This window comes from Neodiprion fabricii, chromosome 2 (genome assembly GCF_021155785.1).
Source record: "Neodiprion fabricii isolate iyNeoFabr1 chromosome 2, iyNeoFabr1.1, whole genome shotgun sequence".
Classification (NCBI taxonomy): Eukaryota; Metazoa; Arthropoda; class Insecta; order Hymenoptera; family Diprionidae; genus Neodiprion; species Neodiprion fabricii.
Window position 1 is genome coordinate 8,121,252 of NC_060240.1, and position 22,437 is coordinate 8,143,688.

Sequence of the window (22,437 nt, forward strand, 5' to 3'; positions counted from 1 at the left end):
GTCTGGCCCGAGGCGCCACTCGGTCCCCCACCTCCGGATTTTCCCCTTCTATGCAGCCCTACTTAGCCGACGAACACGGCGAAAGCTCGGCTCGTACGGACGCCGGTTTCTCACCCACACAAACGAGCCTCCTGACCGGAACGCCTCGGCGAGGGCCGCCGTAGTTTAAAAACTATCAGAGAGCGTTCTTCGCCGGCTACGATCGGCCGAGTTCTTCCTCTCGCAGAGTCGGTTCAGTGCCGTACCTCCGAGACTCGCTCGTACGTGCACTTTAAACGAATTTCGATGCCGCTCGAGGTGCACGCCGGTTTAATTTAACGAGATTTGATCGAGTCTTTTACCTCGGTCGAAAGTAAATTTTGTGAAAAACGATATTATTTTTAAACTATTATTGAGGAGAATTAATGTTTTCTTTGATATTACAGTTCGGTACATTGTTCTGTGATTTCGGTGCGCGGGGTGTGCGTAATATGAATTCGACGTTGTTTCTTTGAACGAAAATTAAACGAGAGTCGAATGAAATTGACGCGGTTGTACGATTCGTACCTGCGGCAAATAATTGGTTAAAATTATTCGTGTTACCCGATTTATCCACAGTGTAAACGGATCGATAAACCTGCGATAGATAATATCGATTAAAATAATCGTTTAACACGGGGGGGGGGGAAAGAGAAAAATTATACTTGTTGTACGTATAATAATTGACGAAAAATCAACCAACTCTGGACCGAGTCGTGAAAGTGTTTACTCGCTCAGCGGGTAATACAACGTGTACATACAGAGATATATAGATACAAACGTACATATCAAGCTGAAGCAAAATGCTGCCACGGGAATTGATAACTTTCGCAACGATAACGACCCTCAGCGTCGCGACGGCGGGCGCCTCCGTCAATTTGGAGTATGACGACAATGGGATGCTGGCGGACGAGGAGAGGAGAATAACCAACAACAACAACAGCAATGACAACAACAAATTCAATGATAACAAAGGTAAATATCCCCCTGTGATAACAAATTTCACCCTTAACCCTAGGACTGTAACGGAGGGGTGAAAAAACGTGAAGAATTCTATAGGGTCTCATTTTCATCGTTTTTTTTCTTCAATAAAGAATCACGTGAGCCAAAAAACATTTTTCGTAAGTTCGAAAAAATTTAATTATGGTCGATGTCCTCGGGTCGAAAACGTGAGCCGTTGTCCTAAGGCGGGAAATTTAAATTCACGCGGGGTGTTATTCAACCCCCATCGCCCCCGTTGCCGTTCTTATAGGGTTAAGATAGCGCTCCTGAAACCGAATGAAATCATACAGCATACGTGTGACGTGTTTCAAAAAGTTGTAACACACGGTTCTATGACTGTACTACAGGTATATAATAAACGCGTGTGCAAGTAATATGCATCAAATGCACGCCGTGATCCAAGGGCGACGCGTTAACTATTTCACAAAAATTGATCGCACGACTTGAACACCGGCGTGCACGTGATAAATTTCGAAACTTGTTTTTATTACACCATATAGATTATAACACAGACGTGTTTCGCCGTAGTTTATTTAAAAAACAATTATTGCGTTTTTTTTTTATATATATATATATTTTGTTTCTTGCTCTTTTCGTTTCTTGATCTTTATACGCCTAGATACAGGTACAATATACGTAATAACCGAAGGTGTCGCGTTATATGCGTGATATAAAGATCGGTTTCAACAGCGGTTCGTGAACATACACGTGTATACCCAGGTATGCAATACGCGTATAATATAACTACTCAAATGACAATAGCGTTAAACCCGTACATATAATACAGGTCTACACAATATTGTATAATAATCGAATGACATACGTATGCGCACACGTATGTAAACGCACAGATGTACGTACATGGCTGGTGCAGATCTCCGAAACCAATATCCGAGATCTCGCCTCAAGGTGTGTACGATATATATAAGCATCATCTATACATGCCATACGACTAGCGGTTCTCTCCCGTATATTAACTCTTGTGAATAATGATACATACACCCGTGCATGTATGTATCTATAATACGTGGTATACCATACGCGTAATGCAATAATGCGGCCGTAGATATGCGCGTAGCGCGTCGAAACATCGGCGCCTTAGATACGCACGTAGATATATAGATATAGGGTACGTATAAATATCCCTCGTACCTACTGTACATGTGCTGTTTAATACAACGTAGGTATCTAAGTCCCGTGATTTTTTTTCATAATAATTACCCCTGCTGTATATAAAATTAATTTCACACGCGGTGTAACTAGGTACGATACATAAATACAAACTTATAAATTGACCGATCTTGCGTTATATAATTATATATGTACACTCGCACACACACACACACACATATATATATATATGCGCTTTCGGTACGTATGTATGTACACATATCTATATACATTTATACATGTATACATATATAGACATCATATATACATACATACACGTGAACGATAAAATATGCGGCGGGCGCCAGTTAGGCGGTTGTTGTGCGGTGTGCTGGCCTCCGCAGCAGTCGTCGGTACTTATACAGTATATACGTACGTTGCACACACACACACACACGCACACACACACACACACACACACACACACACATGCACGCACATATGCACATAGGATGCAAAGCGCGTGCATCACGCTCGCGGCACGCTGAGCGGCGAGTCGCATATTTAACGAGTCAGGTCGACCGTCTCATTTTACGGAAAAACCCTTTCGGCTTGCAATCAGCGCCTGTGCATGCTCCATGTATATGTATGCACAATGCAACATACACGTGTCGTATACATGCAGACGATGCGTGTTTCGAATCCCGGATTCGTCATGGGTATGTAGCCCACGATCGGTTGGAATGTACAGAAAACGAGAAAAAAAACAAAAAACAATACCCGAAACTGCAATGTTTTCGATACCACTGTTTTCTCCTTCCAATCGTTCGCGGTCTAAGTCCAGAATTTCGATCGGAATCTGCGAAAGCTTTCGCCGCCATCTTGAATTTAATAATTCAACTCCGGAAATATCTGTCATAGACTAAATAAAAAATCTTTCTAACAAAAATTGTAGAATATTAAATTTCCAACAAGTTCATTACGTTTCGATGATTTTTGGTAAAAAATTTGAAAAAAAAAAAAAATTTTCCGAGTCATTTGACAAAAAGAGATTCTCCCATAAATTCAAGACGGCGGCTAAAGTTACCGCAGAATTTGGTACTCCGACGATTAGATAAAGAAAATTATAATTGCTTGAAAAAATCGCAATCTCAAATGTAAGTTCCGACTGGATTAATAATGCACGTCGTTACAGGTACGAGTAAAGGTGTAAGTAAACCGTAGCTCACGCGCCTCTCTACATCCTGTACCTACAAGCACGCATGTGTATCATCACGATTAACGCATGATGCGTAAATCACATCCACAATGCGGTCGAAAGTGTGCCGACGACTGGCGCCGCCGAATCCCCGGCGCCGAGTCGCATGCAATCACAAATGAAAGGAGCAGGAGGAGGAGGATGTGACGGACACCCAGGACACGTCGCCTCCTCCTCGTCCTCGTCCTCGTCCTCGTCATCCAACGTCGGTGAGGCTTTTAGGCGCCTGGCGCGTTCGAACGCGTGCATGCGTGACGGTACGAAACGTTGTGCCCCAAGAAGGAAGGAAGGAGAAGGAAGAAGGAGGGTGGGGAGGGGGAGGGGGGAGGGAGAGGTCTTTCCTGTTCGGAACCGTTTTCCCGCCGTCCCGCTGCACTGCCTTTACATCCACTCTCTCACGAAAATTATAAACCACGCGGTGTCGTGAACCGCACGCTTTTGCCCAAGTACAACGTATACATCCACATACATAGTTAGACGGATGTAGGTACACGCGATGATAGATATCGGCGCACCCGGATGGACGGACAAACCGCACCGAAACGAAACGAAACGAAACGAAACCTCGAGACAAACGCGGAAGTCCTGGCGCCCCGCATATGGGCCCGACAGGCCCCGGTGCACCGTTCAATATACATATGCGTCACTGACCGTGTTCCGGGTGTGTATTTAGGCATGTATGTACGTACGTGTGTATGTGCGCGTGTGTGTGTGTGTGTAGAATATACATATGCGTTATACCGAACTCGCTCCCAACACGGTGGATCGTCGAGTTATAAGTATGATACTTTACAGTAGACACGGTGCGGTAATTCAAGCGAATATGCACGGCCACGTCGTCTTGTATATATGTGTAAAGTATACGTGTAATAACATTTACAGTAGGTATACGTTTAACGTCCGTTTGCGTGTGTGAGGCTGAGAGATGTAAACTCAGCGCACAACGGGGCGCCACTACGGCATTTACATATAGTTTTTTGCTAAACGGTAAAACGAAAAATTAATATTTGACAGGGAAAAAAATATACAATTTCAGGAGGATCGGTGAGAATATGCACACGCGCGTACGGATCTTTCTCGCATGTTGTTAACGGGTATGTATTGTATATGTGTATACATATACGCTGCCTGAAGCAGAGATAGAGAGGCCCTCGTTCTCAAACTTAAACAAACAATCCTCTAACAAATCGGAAAGCTCTCCACCTCTCTCTCTCTCTCTCGCTCTATCTTTAATCTGTATATCTATATATCCGTATCTTGCGAAGTAGAATACACGTGATATATAATACATGTACGCGTATACGCAAGAGTATAATCTGTGGCCTCTTTCCAAGAGCTTTATAATAGCTGCTTTTGACTATAGACATCATACTTGTTTCACGGTATAATGAAATTACACGGCAGCGCGGTTTACATAGAAATCACGATTTTTTGCCACTTATAGGTATGCGGATCGCATTTCGCAGGACGAAAAACGAAGCTCTCCGCGGTTGAAGAAAACTCGAGTCACGGGCGTTGAAATTAAATGCGGTGCGGGGATTACGCTTGCTCGGAAGTAAGGCAAACTAGTTAGTTAGACGTACGTGGTACAGTCGTCTAACATATAGGCAGATATAATACTGCTCCACGAAAGCAAACCCCCGAGATAAATATAGCTCGAACTGTTTTTAACACGGACACGGGGAGCGTGGTTCGCCCTACCTCTACCTTTCTTATTAAACCTTTTTGTAATCGCACTGTCGGAATAACTGCAGAGCGGAAATAACCCGAATGCAATTCGAAGCTTTGCGAATGCGGTTTGACCGCGATTTCTGAAAGCGCGGTCAGCTCGAATGTGCCTGTAATCTCATCGACGACGGTGTCTCGTACTTTTCGTCTCGAATAAATCTAGAAACCTGCAGTGTATAGTATACCGACTGGGTTGGGTTTCTCGGCCGTTTGTCATGCCCGGTATTTGTACATATTTGTTATTCGTGGCGCGATATGCAGCTCGGTGCATCAGCAGCAGCAGCCTCGAAGAAGCTCAAAGCGTTAATGTTTGGTATGCGATATGACGCGGGCTAAACACAAGCCAGCAAGCAAGCAACGAACGAGACACGTTGAATTCGTTGAACGGCTCGAACGTTCGGCTTTGAATTCAAATGCACACAACATCCAACGATGATGCGCGGTGGTTGCAGCCGTTCTGTAAGTCTAACCTCACCTCCTCCTATATTCACATCTTCTGCGTGCACTCACGTATCCCTGAAACTCCGTATAATTCTTTCCCTCGTTGAAATGCAGGTACCGCGATTATTCCTCACGTCGTTGACTGCTGCCGCTGTTGGTGCACTTGCAGTGTACGTACGCGTGGATGCGCCAACAGCTGCTAAGTGCATGCATCACTTGCCGCATGGCACAGACGTCCCTTGTATTTTCGAGAGTTTGCCGAAGGGTGAAGTGGCGGAACCGATTCTGAATCATCGCGTTATATTCCTCCACAGGGGAGTTCGTTTATCCCATGCTGTCTTATCGACCGAGGGCCGAAGTATTCAAAAACCTTGATAGGTTTACGATAATACGTACAGTAATGTTCATCAATGCTTTTCTCTTCCGTCTAACTTGTTTGCAATCCGAAACAAAATGTGAGTTCGATGCTGTACGGATTATGTGACGACTTCCAATCTCTCACGTCGGTTGCATCTTCGGTTATTGTCACATAATTCGTAGAGAATTCGAGCTCGCATTTTGTTTTGAATCTGAAACAAGTTAGCCGGAAGCCCAAGGCGTTAATGAACATTCCTATACAAGGATGTTTGTAATGCGTAAGCCGCGGTCAAATTTCACATCCACGTATCTCACACGCGTAAAAGGGCTTAAATGCCCCATTCTATGTGCAATTCTGAACAAAACCACTTCAATACATTTTCATTCAGCGCAGAACTCAAAAAATGGCTTGGATTCTAAGAAATCGCAATAGTGAATTCATATCATTATTCTTATGTCTGTCTCGAAACAAAAATGTATTTCAGTGTTTTCGTTCAGAATTGCATATAGAATGAGAAACTTACGTTCGTATTCGCGTTTGACATTCCAAGAATCGGAAAAGAATAGAAACGTATTGAGAATTTCAATACGATCTGTTCCGATTTGAATCAGACAGAATTGAATCGGATTGATAATTGCCATCACTTATTCTAAATAAATACTTGAAACGAACAAGCTATTAGAGGTGGCATTGTCGCGAATATGACGGGGTAGGAAAGAACAGATAAAATCGAATAGAAACGAATAAACAGATTAAAACGAACAATGTCTCATTGGAATAACTCGTGCTTAATTCGGAAACTTAAAGAAATGGGATTCCTAATTCTGCTAATCGTTCCGTTTCTATTCTTTTCCGATTGTTGGAATATGTACGTGGACTTCGATATTTAGAAATGTATTCGTAACAGTAAAAATCGACCAAAGTACCCCTTTAGGACGTCGACACAGTAACGAATAAGCTTATCCGCGCATGTATTATCGTACTAAATATTTGCATATACGTATATAAATACAAGAGCGAGCATATATCAATAATTATGATATTATGATGCGAATCCTCCGATGAACAGACTAAACCTTAGCCATTGTTGAGATCCCACACAGTAACTTGCAGTTATGTATGAAAGAACGACGAAAATTGTACCGAGGGGTAAATCCGATGAGTATGTTTCGTACTTGTTTGAGTCATCGCCGTTGCCGCTGCTACTGCTGCTGATGTCTATACATGTATGCTCTGCCTTCTTATACATTATTTATGCGATAAATATCCCAGCACCCTGTTTCGTTACACCTCCGAATGACTACTGTTTATTTCGACCTATGCCCGGCTGATATGTATGTATATATATGTAGGTACAGTACGTTGTATACGCGCGGCAACATACCGTGTCAATGGCACATGCCCGTTATCGGCTAATTTATCAACATGTTATATGTATATTAGAATGTACAACGTTTGAACTCGATCTTACATGTGTAGATTATCATTATAAATAAATAAATATTAAACAACGCGAGCACAGGTCCGAGGGTCAATATCGGAGGAGGCGAACGAATCAACGCAGGCTTCCTGCGTATCGCGTACGTTGCAGTATTTTATTTCATCGTCATCTCTGTTCAAGCGTGGGTGATGTGACGAGATGCGTTTCGGCTTCGTCTTATCGCCAAAAGTCTGTTGATCTGGCTGAGCTACGATTTCGTATATGTAACCACAAGTTCAAAGGATCGGAATATCGAATTTTCAAAACTTCTGAATTAACGTTGAATAATTCGTATAGAATTTTTCAATTTAGCTATGAGGAATGGTCTAAATGTGTGCAATGTTTCAAATTCATATAACAGGAATAAAGTACAGAATCGCGATAAAAGAAATTCATGGAAATATCGGAAAAATAAAAACGAATCTTCGACTATAAAAAATATATGAGAGACAAAGTAAATTATAATCAAGATTTTTTTTCTCTAGCTATAAGAACATTTTCGTCATTTCTATGTATTCTCCGACTTTCTACAAATTAAAATTCTTACGTAATATGAATTCATTGATTTTCCCATCTTTGGATATTGGATATACTTTCAGACCACCATTTCACCCGTCGCATGTTAACGTCATTATTTCTTATTTATTCATTTTTCATCTCTTTTTCTTTCTCATCGACAAAGTTGCGATAATATACAAGCGCGGTGCGTTGAAAGGGTCGAAAAACTTGCGGTCGAGTAAGCTGAGGGATCAAAAGATTCGGTAAGAGGAACACCTCTTACACTTTTGAAACGAGTGAGCGGCGTTTCTTAAATTGGAAGGTAGATCGATCGGTCGGTCCATCATGCACGTTGCGTGAGTGACGATGGGCTTTTTATACGCTCCGGGTATACAAACTTTATTATACCTGTATTATGTATGTATACGGTACACGCATAAAAATCTATCGAGGGTAGTAATGTTAAGTGGTAAACGGAATTCGCGGTGAACGTTTTGTTACACATTTTATATGTACGCTTGTACAGTTTGAACCGCCATTGAGGGAGAAAAAATTCTTCGTGACAACCCGACGATCCGGTATCTCATGTGCCTGCAGGGACGCGCTTTCTCATCTTGTATAATATCTATCTGCGATTGATCGATCGGCTCTGTGAAAAATTCTAGCCTTTTCCTACAACGCGCTTACATCTATCTTACATACCTACCTCGTTTCCTAATTCGTGCGTATCCGATATCCCTCACAGTTTACTATAAAACTAGACGCGAGTAACTAATCGTGTAGCGATGAAAATCAAGGCAAACTTCCAACCGTTATATCGGCTTGTATTACTCATTTTTGAAAATTTGAAAAGAGAAATTTATGCAAGTAATATAATTGCAAAAACAGCTCCATCTGTTTTTAGTTTCGCGAATAAAATATGTAGAATTCTTCAGAACGGAACTACCTCGGTTATAAACGTATGGAAATTTTCGCGAACTGTGGACAGAGGATTGAAATTTGCGTGCTTGAGTTTCGTACGTTACATGAAAAAAAAAAAAAATGGCCATTACCTTCTCGTTTGACGTTCAGGAAATCGCTGCATTTAAGTGCACTCGTTATATCATATATGTATACAACTACATACGCAGCATACAGAAGATCGTAACTTCAGCAGTGTTGATTTCAACCGACATGCACGGAGAGATTACACTACACTTATGTATGTATATATATATATATGTATATAAATCTTACACCCGTTTATTTTGCAATTAGAGATGCTTACGAGCGCAAACGATGCCGCGGGTCTGCCAATCTTTGCATGAGCATTGCGTGATGCATGTATTCCTACGTTGAAGTTTCGTTGCTGAATATGTGTGCAATGCAGCAGCGGCTCTGCACTTATCCGCTGCACAGTGTGCGTTCAAGCCTGCACGTTGCATGTATAAAATGCAGTAATATATTATTATTCAAACGAGGGGTGCAATATTTATCTACACCGCGGATCGCAGATTCGTAAGACAAACTCATATTATACATTCTTGCACAATGAAACAGAGTCGCAGATTTTTAAACAGCAATTGATAACTCCCGTCGAATTAATATATATATTTATATATTATCGCCGTTTGCTACAGAAGTGATATACTTATTACGTTACATAGATCGAAGGTTTGAAATAACTATGACGAAATCGTCATCATTCTATTGCGCTAGATATTCACTTTGTATTATTATACTCTCTTTTTGCAGTACGTCGTGCAATACAAATAAAAAATTACGAATACCGATCGACATCGCGACAGTGCATTTATACGTTCGCTGTACGATCGATATATCGTTGATAGAAAATGAGACTGATCCACGTCAAAGAAGGAGAAAAAAAGACAAGGCGATGTCAGCGCGTTTATAGGTACAGTCCTCGACGATTGTTGGCAAAATTTTTGTGCCAAATTGAGAGAACATAACGACTCTGAATCCCTGCTTATTATACAGGCAGCAGTTTTCGAGTCGGCACTCTTTTGTCTCGACGAAACCTCGTCGTATAATGACCGTTAATTACGTTTCCCGAACGATACGAATTTCGGCGGATTCGGATTATATAGGCGTCTATTATCGTGTGTGTATAATTCCTGCGCACAGGACGGTCCGACTTTCAGCGCATTGTCTACCTTCCAGGTTGTTCCCCGTTCCATCCATGGACTGGTAGCCTATCATCTTGGGCATTTATCCCTGTCCTCTAAATTTCACTCCGCACTCTCGAAGCTCCTTTTTTCCTCTCCTCTCCTCTCCTCTTATTTTCCCGTACAGCGGTCGTGGCGTGTATAATCGTTGCGCGGTGGTCTGTCGGCGATTTCTTATCCTCTCTGTCATTATTTACACATTTAGAACTGCACAAGAGTATATTATAAATCCTCCCTCGCTGTGTTGAGACGAAGAACGCTCGCCCGAACAGCGGGATAGAGGAAAAGAGAGGAGAAGAGACAAAGAGAAATGCAAGGATGGAGAACGGGGGAAGAAAATTTTATAACTCAACCTGGTATATATAATTTGGAGTAATTTGGCAATTGCTTGTAATTGATGGCGGGCGCCTGCAGTCCCTATCCTTCGAGCTCCGCCTGCTCTCCTCTCCTCTCCTCTCCTCGCCGATACTTTTCTTTCCTCCTTCGCGTCTCTCCGCATACTCGAACCTCGATTTAAGTAGGGCTGCGTCAATCCGATGCCAACCTAAAACGCATCCTAATCACTAGTTGCCAGGGTGCAGGATGCCTCGGTAACAAATTCGAGGGGAAAGAGAGAGAGAAAGAGAGAGATATGAACCACCCCCTCGTACCTCATCGAAAAACCAGAACCAAAAGATCCTGAAATTTTTGACAATGCGCGCAGCGGATTGACAACTCAATGCTTTGGTTTAGGACCCTTATTCGTCAAATTATTGTGAAAAATTACCACCCGAATCGAGCTGGGTGATGAAGTAACCAAAGATTAGTAGAATTTTTGACTTTTTTCCCACGTTTGTTGGTAACACAAATTTTTTAGCAGCGCACTCTCGAGATAGAAAAGCAAAATAGTTTCCATTGTTTTGTTATTATGGTAACAATTAATGCTACCGCTCTTAGTAGGCAATTTCCTTTTTAATATTTAATTTTATTGCTGTGGTAATAGAATGTCATAAGTTATCAAATAAGAAAGTGGAAGGGGAAAATTGTGTCAACCCGCTGATTGCGTACATAACGTATATACATATTTCTATAAATCAGGATGGAAACACTAAATAATCCGACTCGATAAGTTCATTTCTTTTTTTTTCAAACGCGCATCAAAATTTTCTCAGAGCATCTCAACTAGAATATCCCAGCCAAATGTGAAGTCTTAATATTGATATTTAGAGGTAAATATTTGTTTTATTTACCATTCTATTTTCATTTTTCATTCAGATAAGACGTTAAAAATATGAGAAAATTGTTGAATTTTTTTTCTCGTCAACGGCTTGACTCATAAACTATCTAAATGCAGATTCTTACACTAAATTTTACGCTCTATAAAAAAGTACTGAGATAGAATTTCCTTAACTCTAACTGCTCAAGAGATATTCGCCTATGAACATTGAGTCACCTTCAATATCTCTTAATCGGTCAGACTTAGGAGAATTCTATTTCAGTACTTTTCTTTTGCAGAGCGTAAAATTTCCTATACAAAACAATATTTATATAGTTGATAACCCGAGCCGTTTACGAGAAAAAAAAATTCCAACTTTTTCCGTTTTTTTACGTGTTATTTAGATGGAAAATGGAACAAATCAAATAGGAACCTCTAAATATCAGTACTAGTAGCTTGTCCAAAATTTTGATGAGCGTTTGATAAAAATAAGAAAAAAAAATTTTTCGTCTTCTAAGATCCTAGCACACAGTGATCAAATCCTGATTACAATTATTACAGCTACACACGGTGAAAAGACGTCGAGATGATCGAGTGAACTAAAGGTCTGGCTTTTTTTTTTTTTTATTGTGGACAGTTAGCTTTTCACGTTCATGCACAAGGTTGGCTGCGTGAGACCGCCTAAAATACCCAAGAGAGAGAGAGACACCGACCGTTCGGTGCGTAACTACCTGCCCTGAAGCGGTGGAAGGAACGTCGAAACCTCAGGTTATACCTTCGCCCTCGGGTGCTTCCCAGAAAGGTATGGACTTAAGCCAGCAATGCCGATGAGAGAGCGGCCGCAGAAGAACTGGCCCTTGGTTCTCTATTGTTCTTGCTAATTGCCGTCGTCCCCCACGCCCAGACGACCCAAAACTCTGACCGGTCGGTTATTTCGACCCCCTCCCTCCCCCCCCACCCCCTTTTTCTCCCCAACCTCGTCCTCGTTCACGGTTCGCAGCGAAGTCCTTAATGCTCGGATAGTTACAGGTCTGAGCAAATACACAGGAATGTTTTTGTTTTAGAATGTCAGGATGAGACGGTCGACAGGTAGCGAAAACCTGACCGGCACCATTCACTCGTACAGCTGTGCCAGAGTTCATTGGTATAACAGCCTGTTATACAGGCATATTAATATCGGACTAACTGCGCGGACTTGTATGGATGAAAACGTTCGAAATATCTCCAGCAATGTTACAGTATTCCTGACGCAATGGTATTAATAGTGGGTACGAATGAAAGTATAGAATCGACAAGTATAGAATCGCATGAAAAATAATACGGTTTAAGTAATTTTTCCGTCAAATTGGGGCGGGGTGAAAATTACGATTTTGAAAAGTTCCTAAAGCGCTGAATTCACAATTTTTTGGTATCGATACGAGAAGTAGAGAAATGAAACTTTGACGAAATATCAAAGTTTCGAACGGTCCGAAACGATTTTTGTTCCTCTCTTTTCTTCCGACCGTAAATTCAGAAGTGTTTTGGTACAGCGTGCAAAATCATTAAAGCCGTTCGAGACAAGGCGATGCTGCATTACGCAGTGCGTTGAAACGGTACCTTTATACAAACTTGTTGCTTCACTCCTTCGTGCAACCGAGATATAAATATGCGTGCAGCCGAAGATTTGTCTGTAGTTATCGAAACTGATGGAGGAACGACGACGAACGTCGTTTCACCGCGGTAATTCCGAGAAGTGTGTATACGTATACCGATATGTGTACACACGGTTCGAATATACTGTAATTCATTCGCAGCAGCAGCAGCAGCAGCGGCAACAGCAGCGGCAGCAGCTTGATTTATCTCACGGAGCTGGCAATCCGAGGAATAATTTAGGTCCCCGTTGCAAGAGATATGTCGGTGTAAAACTTCCCGATGTTGCGTACACATTATACGTACTGCAGTAAAGGCTTTACCTGGAACCCGTAATACCTAATCGTTCAGCGATATCTCGTTCCGTGGTAGACGCGTTATTTTCATAAATTATTACGTAAAAAAGGAATGCAAAATTAGACCAACGTACCTAAACATCTGTCGGATTTTGATACTTTCCCACAAGTATAGAGTTCCGGTTTTACCTGCGGCTCTAATTACACTAATATATCCTCAAATTCACGGGTATATGACCATTCGCGCCGTTTGCACAGAGAGGGTAAAGTAATGCCCAAATCCCGAGTTTCTCCTATTCGTTCCCATCATCGTTCATCTGCCCGCTGCTGCTGCTGCTGCAGTTTCTATATTTGTTCAAGAATTATCCCTCGGCTAGTTTATACGTTCGAAACCATTTCGAGTCGGTCAATATTGGAATGTGTATATACGCCCCAGGTCGGTATATATTAGGTACATGCGTACATACCATTTCCTGACTATTCAAATAGGACGAGTATAGAGCTATATAAGCCATGCACGCGGAGCTAAAGATTTTAAGCCTCTTTGTAATCGGTCAACAACCGCGCCTTGTGCACGGTGGTAGCTGCTGCCATGCAGTGTCAATAACATTTAATGAATAGATAGTACAGAAACTATTACACGTACGTAGTGTGCAGTACGCTTTGGGTGCACGCAGCATCGAACCGTGATATTAAACATGTAGATTATTCATTAGCTTCTCCAGTGTACCCACATACACATCCATAGTCAAATTCCAACGAACATATAGTATATATATATATATATACACGAGTATATAATAAATACACAATGTTGAATATTGTACAAGCCGCAGCACGGTTAACGACTGCACTCTCATGGCCCCGAAATATAAAGGATCTCGAAGCCTTTCTCGATGACTGACAGCATTGATGCGGTAACCATCGCGGCTTATAGGTATGCGTCAAGTATATAGGTATGCGTGCGGAGAGGCAGAGGAGAGCAAAGCCAACCGACAGATGCCGACGAGATATTATTTTTTCATAACGAAAGATTAATTCGGTCAGGTTATAATTATTTGATGAAAATCTCTCAATTATCCGTCATACGGTCGATATAAAATGAACTGCTTTGACGGTGCGGTACGGTAGTTTTCAGGTTCGAGGTCTTGTTTGAAAAAATCAGAATCTTACGTTTCACCCGTACGTACCAGTAGGTATTAATTACCGCGTGTGTATGAATTGAAACATTATTACCGATAATAAAGCCGGTAAATCGATAATAATTAATAATTATCGATACATATCCTCTTCAGCGACGTTTCTATTAAACGCAAATGCAGCTACATTGCACGTTTCACGGTGTCAATTTATAAATATAGACCTCAGTAATTCTGCAGCAGTGCCATGCAGCCATGCTGCCAATGCGGAGTTTGCCAATACGGAAAAATAGAGAAAAGGCAAATTATATACGCAATCTATTAATAGGCTGCGAATTGTTCAGGGCAATCACGTAGCGGTGCGGAAAGTTGGACGCGTGTGCGCGAGGCCTGCATCCACCGACACAAGGAAGCCCTGAAGTGCAGCGTGCGGTTCGAGGTGAAAGAAACTGCTGCTGATCCCCTACGGGACGGTCAACTAGGCGCACACGCGTGTCAATCGTCGAGGCCCCTTTATGCGTCGCGCGTGTCAGAAACAGAATACGCATTTCAATGTTCAATTGGACGCGGCTGCTGACACGCCTGCATATAACGCCGTGCTACGCATACCAATTATTCATCCTAACTGCCAGACTTGTGTGCATATAACCTAAGTAGGTAGATACAAACGAATGTATTTGAAAATTGTGCCCTACGCACGCGTTTCAGCGATCGCTTTTATTGGGATTCACTCACTTTGCAACGCGTCATCTGGCGGTAAAAATCAAACTAAAGTAGCCACGCTGACAATTGGCCTTTGACCGTATTTTTTCGCGTGTGGATGGTAGAACAGGTATATCATTCGTTACGTTTCGTTAATTTATGTGACGTGAGTAATTTAAAACCCCAAGAATTACGATTTGCCTCGATTAAAATTAAAAACTTAGGTTATGTGGCGATAAAATGGCGCCGACAACCAGACTCTGACGTCACGAGGACATTTTCCAATAACGCGCGGTATCTTTACAACATTTTAGAAACACAGTTTTGTTTTTTTTTTTTATTGTCATTTCTGCAAGATGTGGGAACAGAGTAAATTTCTAACGACTGAACGGTCTGTCGTCTGCTAAAATTTAATGCGCATGCGCTACAATCCGAGAGTAGTTATTTCCCAGGGCGACCAACCGCCATAAATTTATACGGCAGTTCGCCGCGATGTTTTTAACCTCAAATATTTTGACACCTGTCGGTGTTGAACCGAAGACTCATGGGGGACTAGAATAAAGGAGTTCAATCTTCGTACCTTTGATCCGGCATCGAAAATCCATATACAAGGAAGATTGCGCTGGCTGACTCTGAACGGCACTGATATCGCAAACATCCAACGGGTGGTGGGCAGACTAGACAGAGACAAATATACGCATTTTTATTATAATTCGCCAAAAATTTACAACAAGTTTGTGAGGTTATGTTGATCCTCAAGCCGCACTTATTCATTTTTAATAAAGCCACACAATGAATAAATAATATTTATACTATCTTTGCTAAGTAACATGCGATCAATTTAATTTCCTACCTTAATATAATGACGATAGTTATCACTTTTCTCCACAATAACTAACACGGGCACGCGTGCTTAACGTTATTCCCGTTCAAGCGAGGAGCAATTTTTCATTCCGGTCACGATCCATATTGTTTATGTATTATATATATTGTCAATTCTTACAAACTTCACTTCGGAAATTCACGATGACAGCGATGCTTCGGATGAAATTTAAAACTACTGAATGACAAATTTTCGAGGACGATGAAGAATCTTTCCTTTGCTCCCCAACAGAGATTCTACTCCTTTACCCCAGTACAAGTGGCAACATTTTTGAGGTTACCGTCACGACGGCTGGTCACCCTAGAAAACAATTGCTGTCGGATTCTAGCGCATGCGCATTACATTGTAGCAAACTACGATCATGCAGCGTTAGCAATTCACTCTGTATGCCGTTACATCGTACCTGGGTACATGTATTATACCTATACATATAATCTTACAGTTGATGAAAGTTTTGTTACATTCCGTTATCGAATGAATTGAGAAATAGAACCTGTTGGTCAGCAGAATCGCGTACGCGACATTTTACTGTAAGTTACTTGCGTGTGTATTACATGAGATAATACAACGGATATTATAAATCCCATGCGATAGCGTATAATCGAAAATACACAACTCAAATTCGATCCTCGTATGAACATTAATTCGGTTTCGAACGTGTGAAATCCGGGTTCGCATACTCGGATCGCGACGAATTGTCACATTAATTATGTAGCTTTTCGGTAGCAGTCGCGAATTAGCTACGTATTCGTTTTATAGGATATGTATAACTACTACGCCCGGACGTTCGATCGCGCGTTGAAATTTATTCAACAGGTATAACGTACATTCCCGCAGTGGATCGGTTAGCTAGCTCGTTGATATAACGTCGTTGAAACGATTAACGGAACGTCTATAACATGGCCCGGTATTATGTGCGTACCAAAGCGAACTAACCGATTCCAGATTTTCAAAATTTCAATTCCAAACGGTCGATAAACGACTCTTCCCACTATCGGACTGTATTCATATTGAAAGAATATTTAAAATCGACGACCACAAGCCGTTTTATAACAGTTCAGGATCGGCTGTACAATACAAACCCGGAGTTAGAAAAAATGTTGCACCGCGTGGAGACATTCCTGCCGTTTAACATCCTCAACATTATTCAATATATGCGAGGACATAATATTCGTCAAATAAAAGGATCAGTCCGGAGCAAGCAGGCAAGCAACCAACCATCAAGAGCAGCTGGACTGCACGACAAAGGGTTGCGGTAAACACATATGTATACGTTATATAGGTATTTGGATAGGGTCCATTTGCGTTGCTGATGCCGCGTAGAGGTCGATGAAAAACAATAACGATGAATTAAGAAGGCTTGTCGGAAAATAATTAATATGCCTGGGACGCATAACGAATGGCCCCGTGAGCGAAGAGCACTGTTTGTTTTCGGTGTTTCGAAGCTTGGGAGAGAGCCCAAAGGGAACGAGAGACCTGGGCGGGCCCCGTCTTACGTCTTTGTTTAGCTAACCGGAGTCGAATCTATTCGCGTCTCGCTCCAGCTCTCAGGATCCTCTCCGGGTTCCGTGCCGGAGTAGAGAGGAGCTCGTCGAAACGACCTCCCGCTGTTTCTCTGCTTTTCTTCTTTCCTTTTTTCCGTCCTTTTCTCCCCCTTCCCTTTTGTTTCTTTCTTCTTCTTAACTTTATTTTTCTTTTTTCTTTCTTTTTTTTATCCCTTTTTATCTTAAACGAGCGCGCACACGCTCGATCTTGCGCGCAACACACGCACGTACCGTACACACAAGCATTACCAGTTCTTCATCTCACTCTTCTCTGCATCAGCGCGCGGTTCGCCTCTTGATTCGTGAGATCCCTGCAGCAACAGCAGCAGCAGCAGCAGCAGCAGCAACATCGGCAGCAGCGGCTCCGTCAGCATCACCAGCGGCAGCCGCATGCCTCTCTCCATATATTCTCTCTACTTTAATCTTTCTTTTGTGACTCGGCTGTTTTAGCGTTTTTTATATTCCATGCCGAGCTGAATCCCACTACCGCCCCGCGCCCTCTTTCTGCCCTCGAGGAGACCCGCCGGGCTTTCGGATAGAAGAACGCCGAGTGAAACTTACCGAGAGAAAGAGAGTAGATGCACGAGGAGAGGAGGAGAGACAACGCCGCTGGCTTATTAGCGAGCGAGGTACTGACGGAGAAAGACAGCTTGATATTATAATAATAAATACGACGTTAGTTAGTCAGACCGCCTCGGCCGCTTTTATATGCCTTTTAATGGTTTATTTCATATCGGGCTCATTAATACGCCCGAGGGGTCTCTCTCTCGCCGCGCTTCTCTGCGTCCATGTACTTCTCTCGAACCCCCCTTCAAGCCTTCATTTTTATCCTCCTTTTCCTTATACTTCTTGTTCTCCGTCTGCATGTACATACATACGTACATGCATTACACGTTATTATACATACATGCATTAACGAAGGTGTGTACAGTATAGTGTATAGTTACAGGTTGCACGGTGTGCGTGCAGCATACTCTGTCATACACTCTATATGTATTCGTACACGCGCATCTACGTGCAACTTAACATTGTCCATGTACCACATAACAGGGCACGGTTTATCTTTTACGACTTCCAGTTCGCCGCTGATTACCAGAGACATTCCATCCTCGATGCTGCTGCTGCTGGTTCTTTTGCATCGGGAATAACTCATACACATATGTATATGTATGCTTGACCCTTTTTCCTTTTATCCTAATTATTCAAACTTTTCAATTCAATCGGCAAATTGTGCGATGCGGTGGTCCGCTCTGATCTTCGTTATACGTTACGTTACGTGGGCATGTGTGCTTCTGCGTTGAAAAGCCCTTCGGGCCTCCGGCTTCCTTAATTTATTATGACAAGCCAGGAGAATCTCGGTCCACTTCCGTCTATGTAAATGATGGATGAGAGTTACGTGCGTCTCCTTTCTGTCCTCGACCCGCGTTCGTCCTTCTCCGCTAACTGACATATCGTTTATAGACGGATCGCGGGGACTCGGAATTCCACCTTCTCCTTCGGACCACCCTGAAAAATTCGAATCCTAGACCCAAACTAGCGCAATTTCATTTCGTATCGTTTCGTTTCAGGATCAGTCGGACGCGAGGTGCGATGCTTCTGCAACCAGGCGGCCTGCGTGACTCAGGGATACTTGTGCCGAGGCACGGGTTGTTTCACCGAACTACCCTCGAGCCTCAACAATCCGTCATCGCTGAGGCCGGAACGAAGTCCCTGGCACGGGTGCCTCGGCGATGGTTTTAAGGACAGACAGTGTCCCGCGGGACTTTTGTGCTGCGAACAGGACTTGTGCAATCACGTCGACGATCCCGCGGTTCAAACGAAACTCAATAGAACTCTTCACGGTGAGTCCGGACGCGGATTGTCACGATGTTTCTTACCAGCCCAGTCGCTGTATACAAAAAAGAACAACGAGAATTGCAATTTTTCGATACCATCACTCTTTTGTCTTATCGTTGGGCGGGCAGGGTTCCAGAATCCGGAATTTAGACCAAATTCTGCAATAACTTCAGCCGTCATGTTGAATTTATGGTTTGAGTGGTAAATATCAAACTTAATCAAAAAATTTCCATGGCTATTACGTTGTAGAGAATTAAATTTCCTACAAGTTTAGTAACAACTATTTTTCATAAAAAATATCAAAACGGGCGAGTTGTTTGACAATGAAAAAATGTTCCCACAAATTCAAGATGACGGCAGAATCTGTTCCCCCAACGATGAGAGAAAGAAAATAATGGTATCGGAGAATTGCAATTTCAAATATACATTCCGACTGTATGACTATGTGGAATGTGTAAGAGCTGAAGCAGTGATGTAACAAGTCGTTTTGATTATTGCAGTTTTGTCCGGGGACCAGCGAGTCTACAATTTCGGACCTATCCAGAGCAGCAATCACGGGAATCAAGCGACCGAGGGCTGGTTCAGAACAGCGACGATAGCCGTCCCGATATGCGGCCTAGTCGCTCTTCTTGTTCTTGCCGGTTTGGCCGTTCGACTTTTGAAGCCCATGCCGACGCAGGGCGATAAGCTCGGTCCGCACTGCAGAGTTCCGGATAACGCGCCGCCCCTTTTGGGACCGCCGAAAGTGCCTCTCGTCTAACGATTAACCGATCCGCTGGAGAGTGAAGAGGAGATACGTGACACATATTTTTGAGAACTGAGAAGCGAATTAAGACGAGTTGAACATTTCCATCTCCGTCGCAGCATCGGGCGTCCGACAGTGTTGGTGAAATCGGAATAAATCCGAGCAAGGAAAAAATATATCCGCAGGTGTAGATAAATTTTGGAATTCAAAGGTTTTTCAAAAATTTCCTCTTTTACTGTAATACGCGTTCAGTTGGTAAGCACAAGGAACACGGACGTTATTTATCGTACATGCGATATTCACCGTACTATTATCTCCTACGAAACGCGAAAAAACAACAACAAAATGTCACGCGCTGTTTGCAAATATACGCATACATATATACGTATATGTAGGACATACGTATATAAATGGACAGGTATTTCAACAGCTGCATGTGTGAATTGTGATTTAAAGACTTCTTTCAAAGGGTTGGCCTTATATGATATACTATATAATTGTATAGAACCTTAAGAAAGCTAGCGGGCCCTACGAGGCTTCTCTTGGCTGTGAATTTTATGAAGAAATAAAAAAGAAAGAGAAAAAACTAAAATTGGAAAAAAAAAAACATTTTCAGACAATATTCATGTCTTATGATTTTTGCCTTTTTCTACTCAAAGACGGGGATTATTTTTTACTGATTGTGAGCTCCTGTTCGGCATGTTCGTTGCGGAGAAATTTAAACCATTCGTAATGTCCCCCCCCCCCCTGCCGAGAGACCGTTTTTACTTCCTCGGCAAAGAAAATACAACGAGTTGAACAGGTAATCATGTTGTATTCGGATTCCTATATTATCAACGAGTATATATGTGTAGTATCCCCGTCCGTAATTGTTTTCGCACTTGTATAATGTAAATATATAAATATATATGTAGTATACACAATATGGAAAACCAAGATTTTGTAACATAGTATATAGTAAAATTAATGCTGTGCAAACTGTAAAATTGGATAGTAATATGAAATATATTCATCGACATATAGTATATATTTTTAATAAAATTAGCAATAGGATGTAATTCGTAGATCGTTTACAATGATACTCTACTAATTATTCAACAATTGACTCAGAGCTATTGCTTTTAGCCGTTCAAAGAGTCAAAGATTCTGACATAATGGCCATTAGTGAAAAATAAGAATGTTTTTTTTTAAACATTCAATGAAATTTATTTAGTTTACGTTTGTAAACAATGTGCACCAAAGCTCATTTATTAGATCGCTTTACTGATCCAATTACCTCAACTAAATTTCATGAATCTCTCCTCTGGATTTGAAAACTTTTCAACAATTTCGAAATCCTCGCAAACCCGATTGCGGAGTAACTAGCAACTGTGCCACACAATGTCCAATAGAAGCGATGTACAACAGACAAGTTATGAACCAGAAAAGCAAAATTTGAAAACGAATGAGATCATTTGTAACATCACGTTAATATGTGTTACGTAAGAGGCACGAACAGATTTGTTCACAACCTCCTAATCCGATTATAATACAGTTTAGAAATCATTTTCTGAGAAACGAGAAAAAAAAAAAAAAACTAGTTACATTCATGTATTTTAATAATTGTTCACGCACAGGGTAGAATAAAAAATGGAATACGCGCATTACACGAAACAAAAAAAGAGTTTCTCTCTGATGATTAAAATTTCGCGGATTGCGGTGCAGCAAAATTTTTGAACTTGAGCGACATAGAGAAAAAAAACGACAGCTCTCAGTTTATACGAGATTTAACATTGACGGAATGGCTAAAGTTGGATTCTGCATTTAAGGTCCATTAACGTCAAATTAAACTTCACTTCGTACAGCCAACAGGCGATTGAGGTTTCCATAGCTCTATTTATATTCCGAATAAATATTATATTGTGATAATATTGTATAATTATTTTAACTTGATAATAAATAATAATAATGATAATAATAATATGAATATTAATTCAAATGCGATTTTATACACATATAATGAGATGTATCGCCTTGCGCAGGGCGATTATACAAAGTATAAAAAAATAATACAAATAAAATAACTGAACATTTTTTGCTCATTTCATTTTATTCATTTCTTCCTTCAATGCCTGTTACATACACCTTTTTTGCCACTCGTATTACAGAAAGGGTGAGTCATTACTCGATAAAATAGGAATCCCATTCATCTTGTTTGAACATTGTTTCATTTATTTTGCATTTTTAATGTATAACCATAGTAGACACTATGTAGTTTTAATATGATCAAATTGCCATCACAGATAAAAATCGTTTGGCGGGACGTGCATTATATAGCTTTACAAGGCTTTCATAAATTGTCGCAACAACCTTGTAGTAGTTTTATACTGCGCAGCGAGATCCGCAAAAACACAGACAAAACTGCAATACT

At 41.6% G+C, this 22,437-nt stretch overlaps 1 protein-coding gene across 1 annotated transcript; it reads left to right on the forward strand.

The window, feature by feature from the left end:
- Nucleotides 1-185: 185 nt before the first annotated feature.
- LOC124176940 (BMP and activin membrane-bound inhibitor homolog) lies at nt 186-22,099 on the forward strand. Its single transcript, XM_046558843.1, has 3 exons — nt 186-993; nt 19,015-19,287; nt 19,783-22,099. Exons 1-3 carry the CDS (start codon nt 822-824, stop codon nt 20,040-20,042), a joined length of 705 nt encoding a protein of 234 aa, XP_046414799.1. The 5' UTR covers nt 186-821; the 3' UTR covers nt 20,043-22,099.
- The last annotated feature ends 338 nt before the right edge of the window (nt 22,100-22,437 follow it).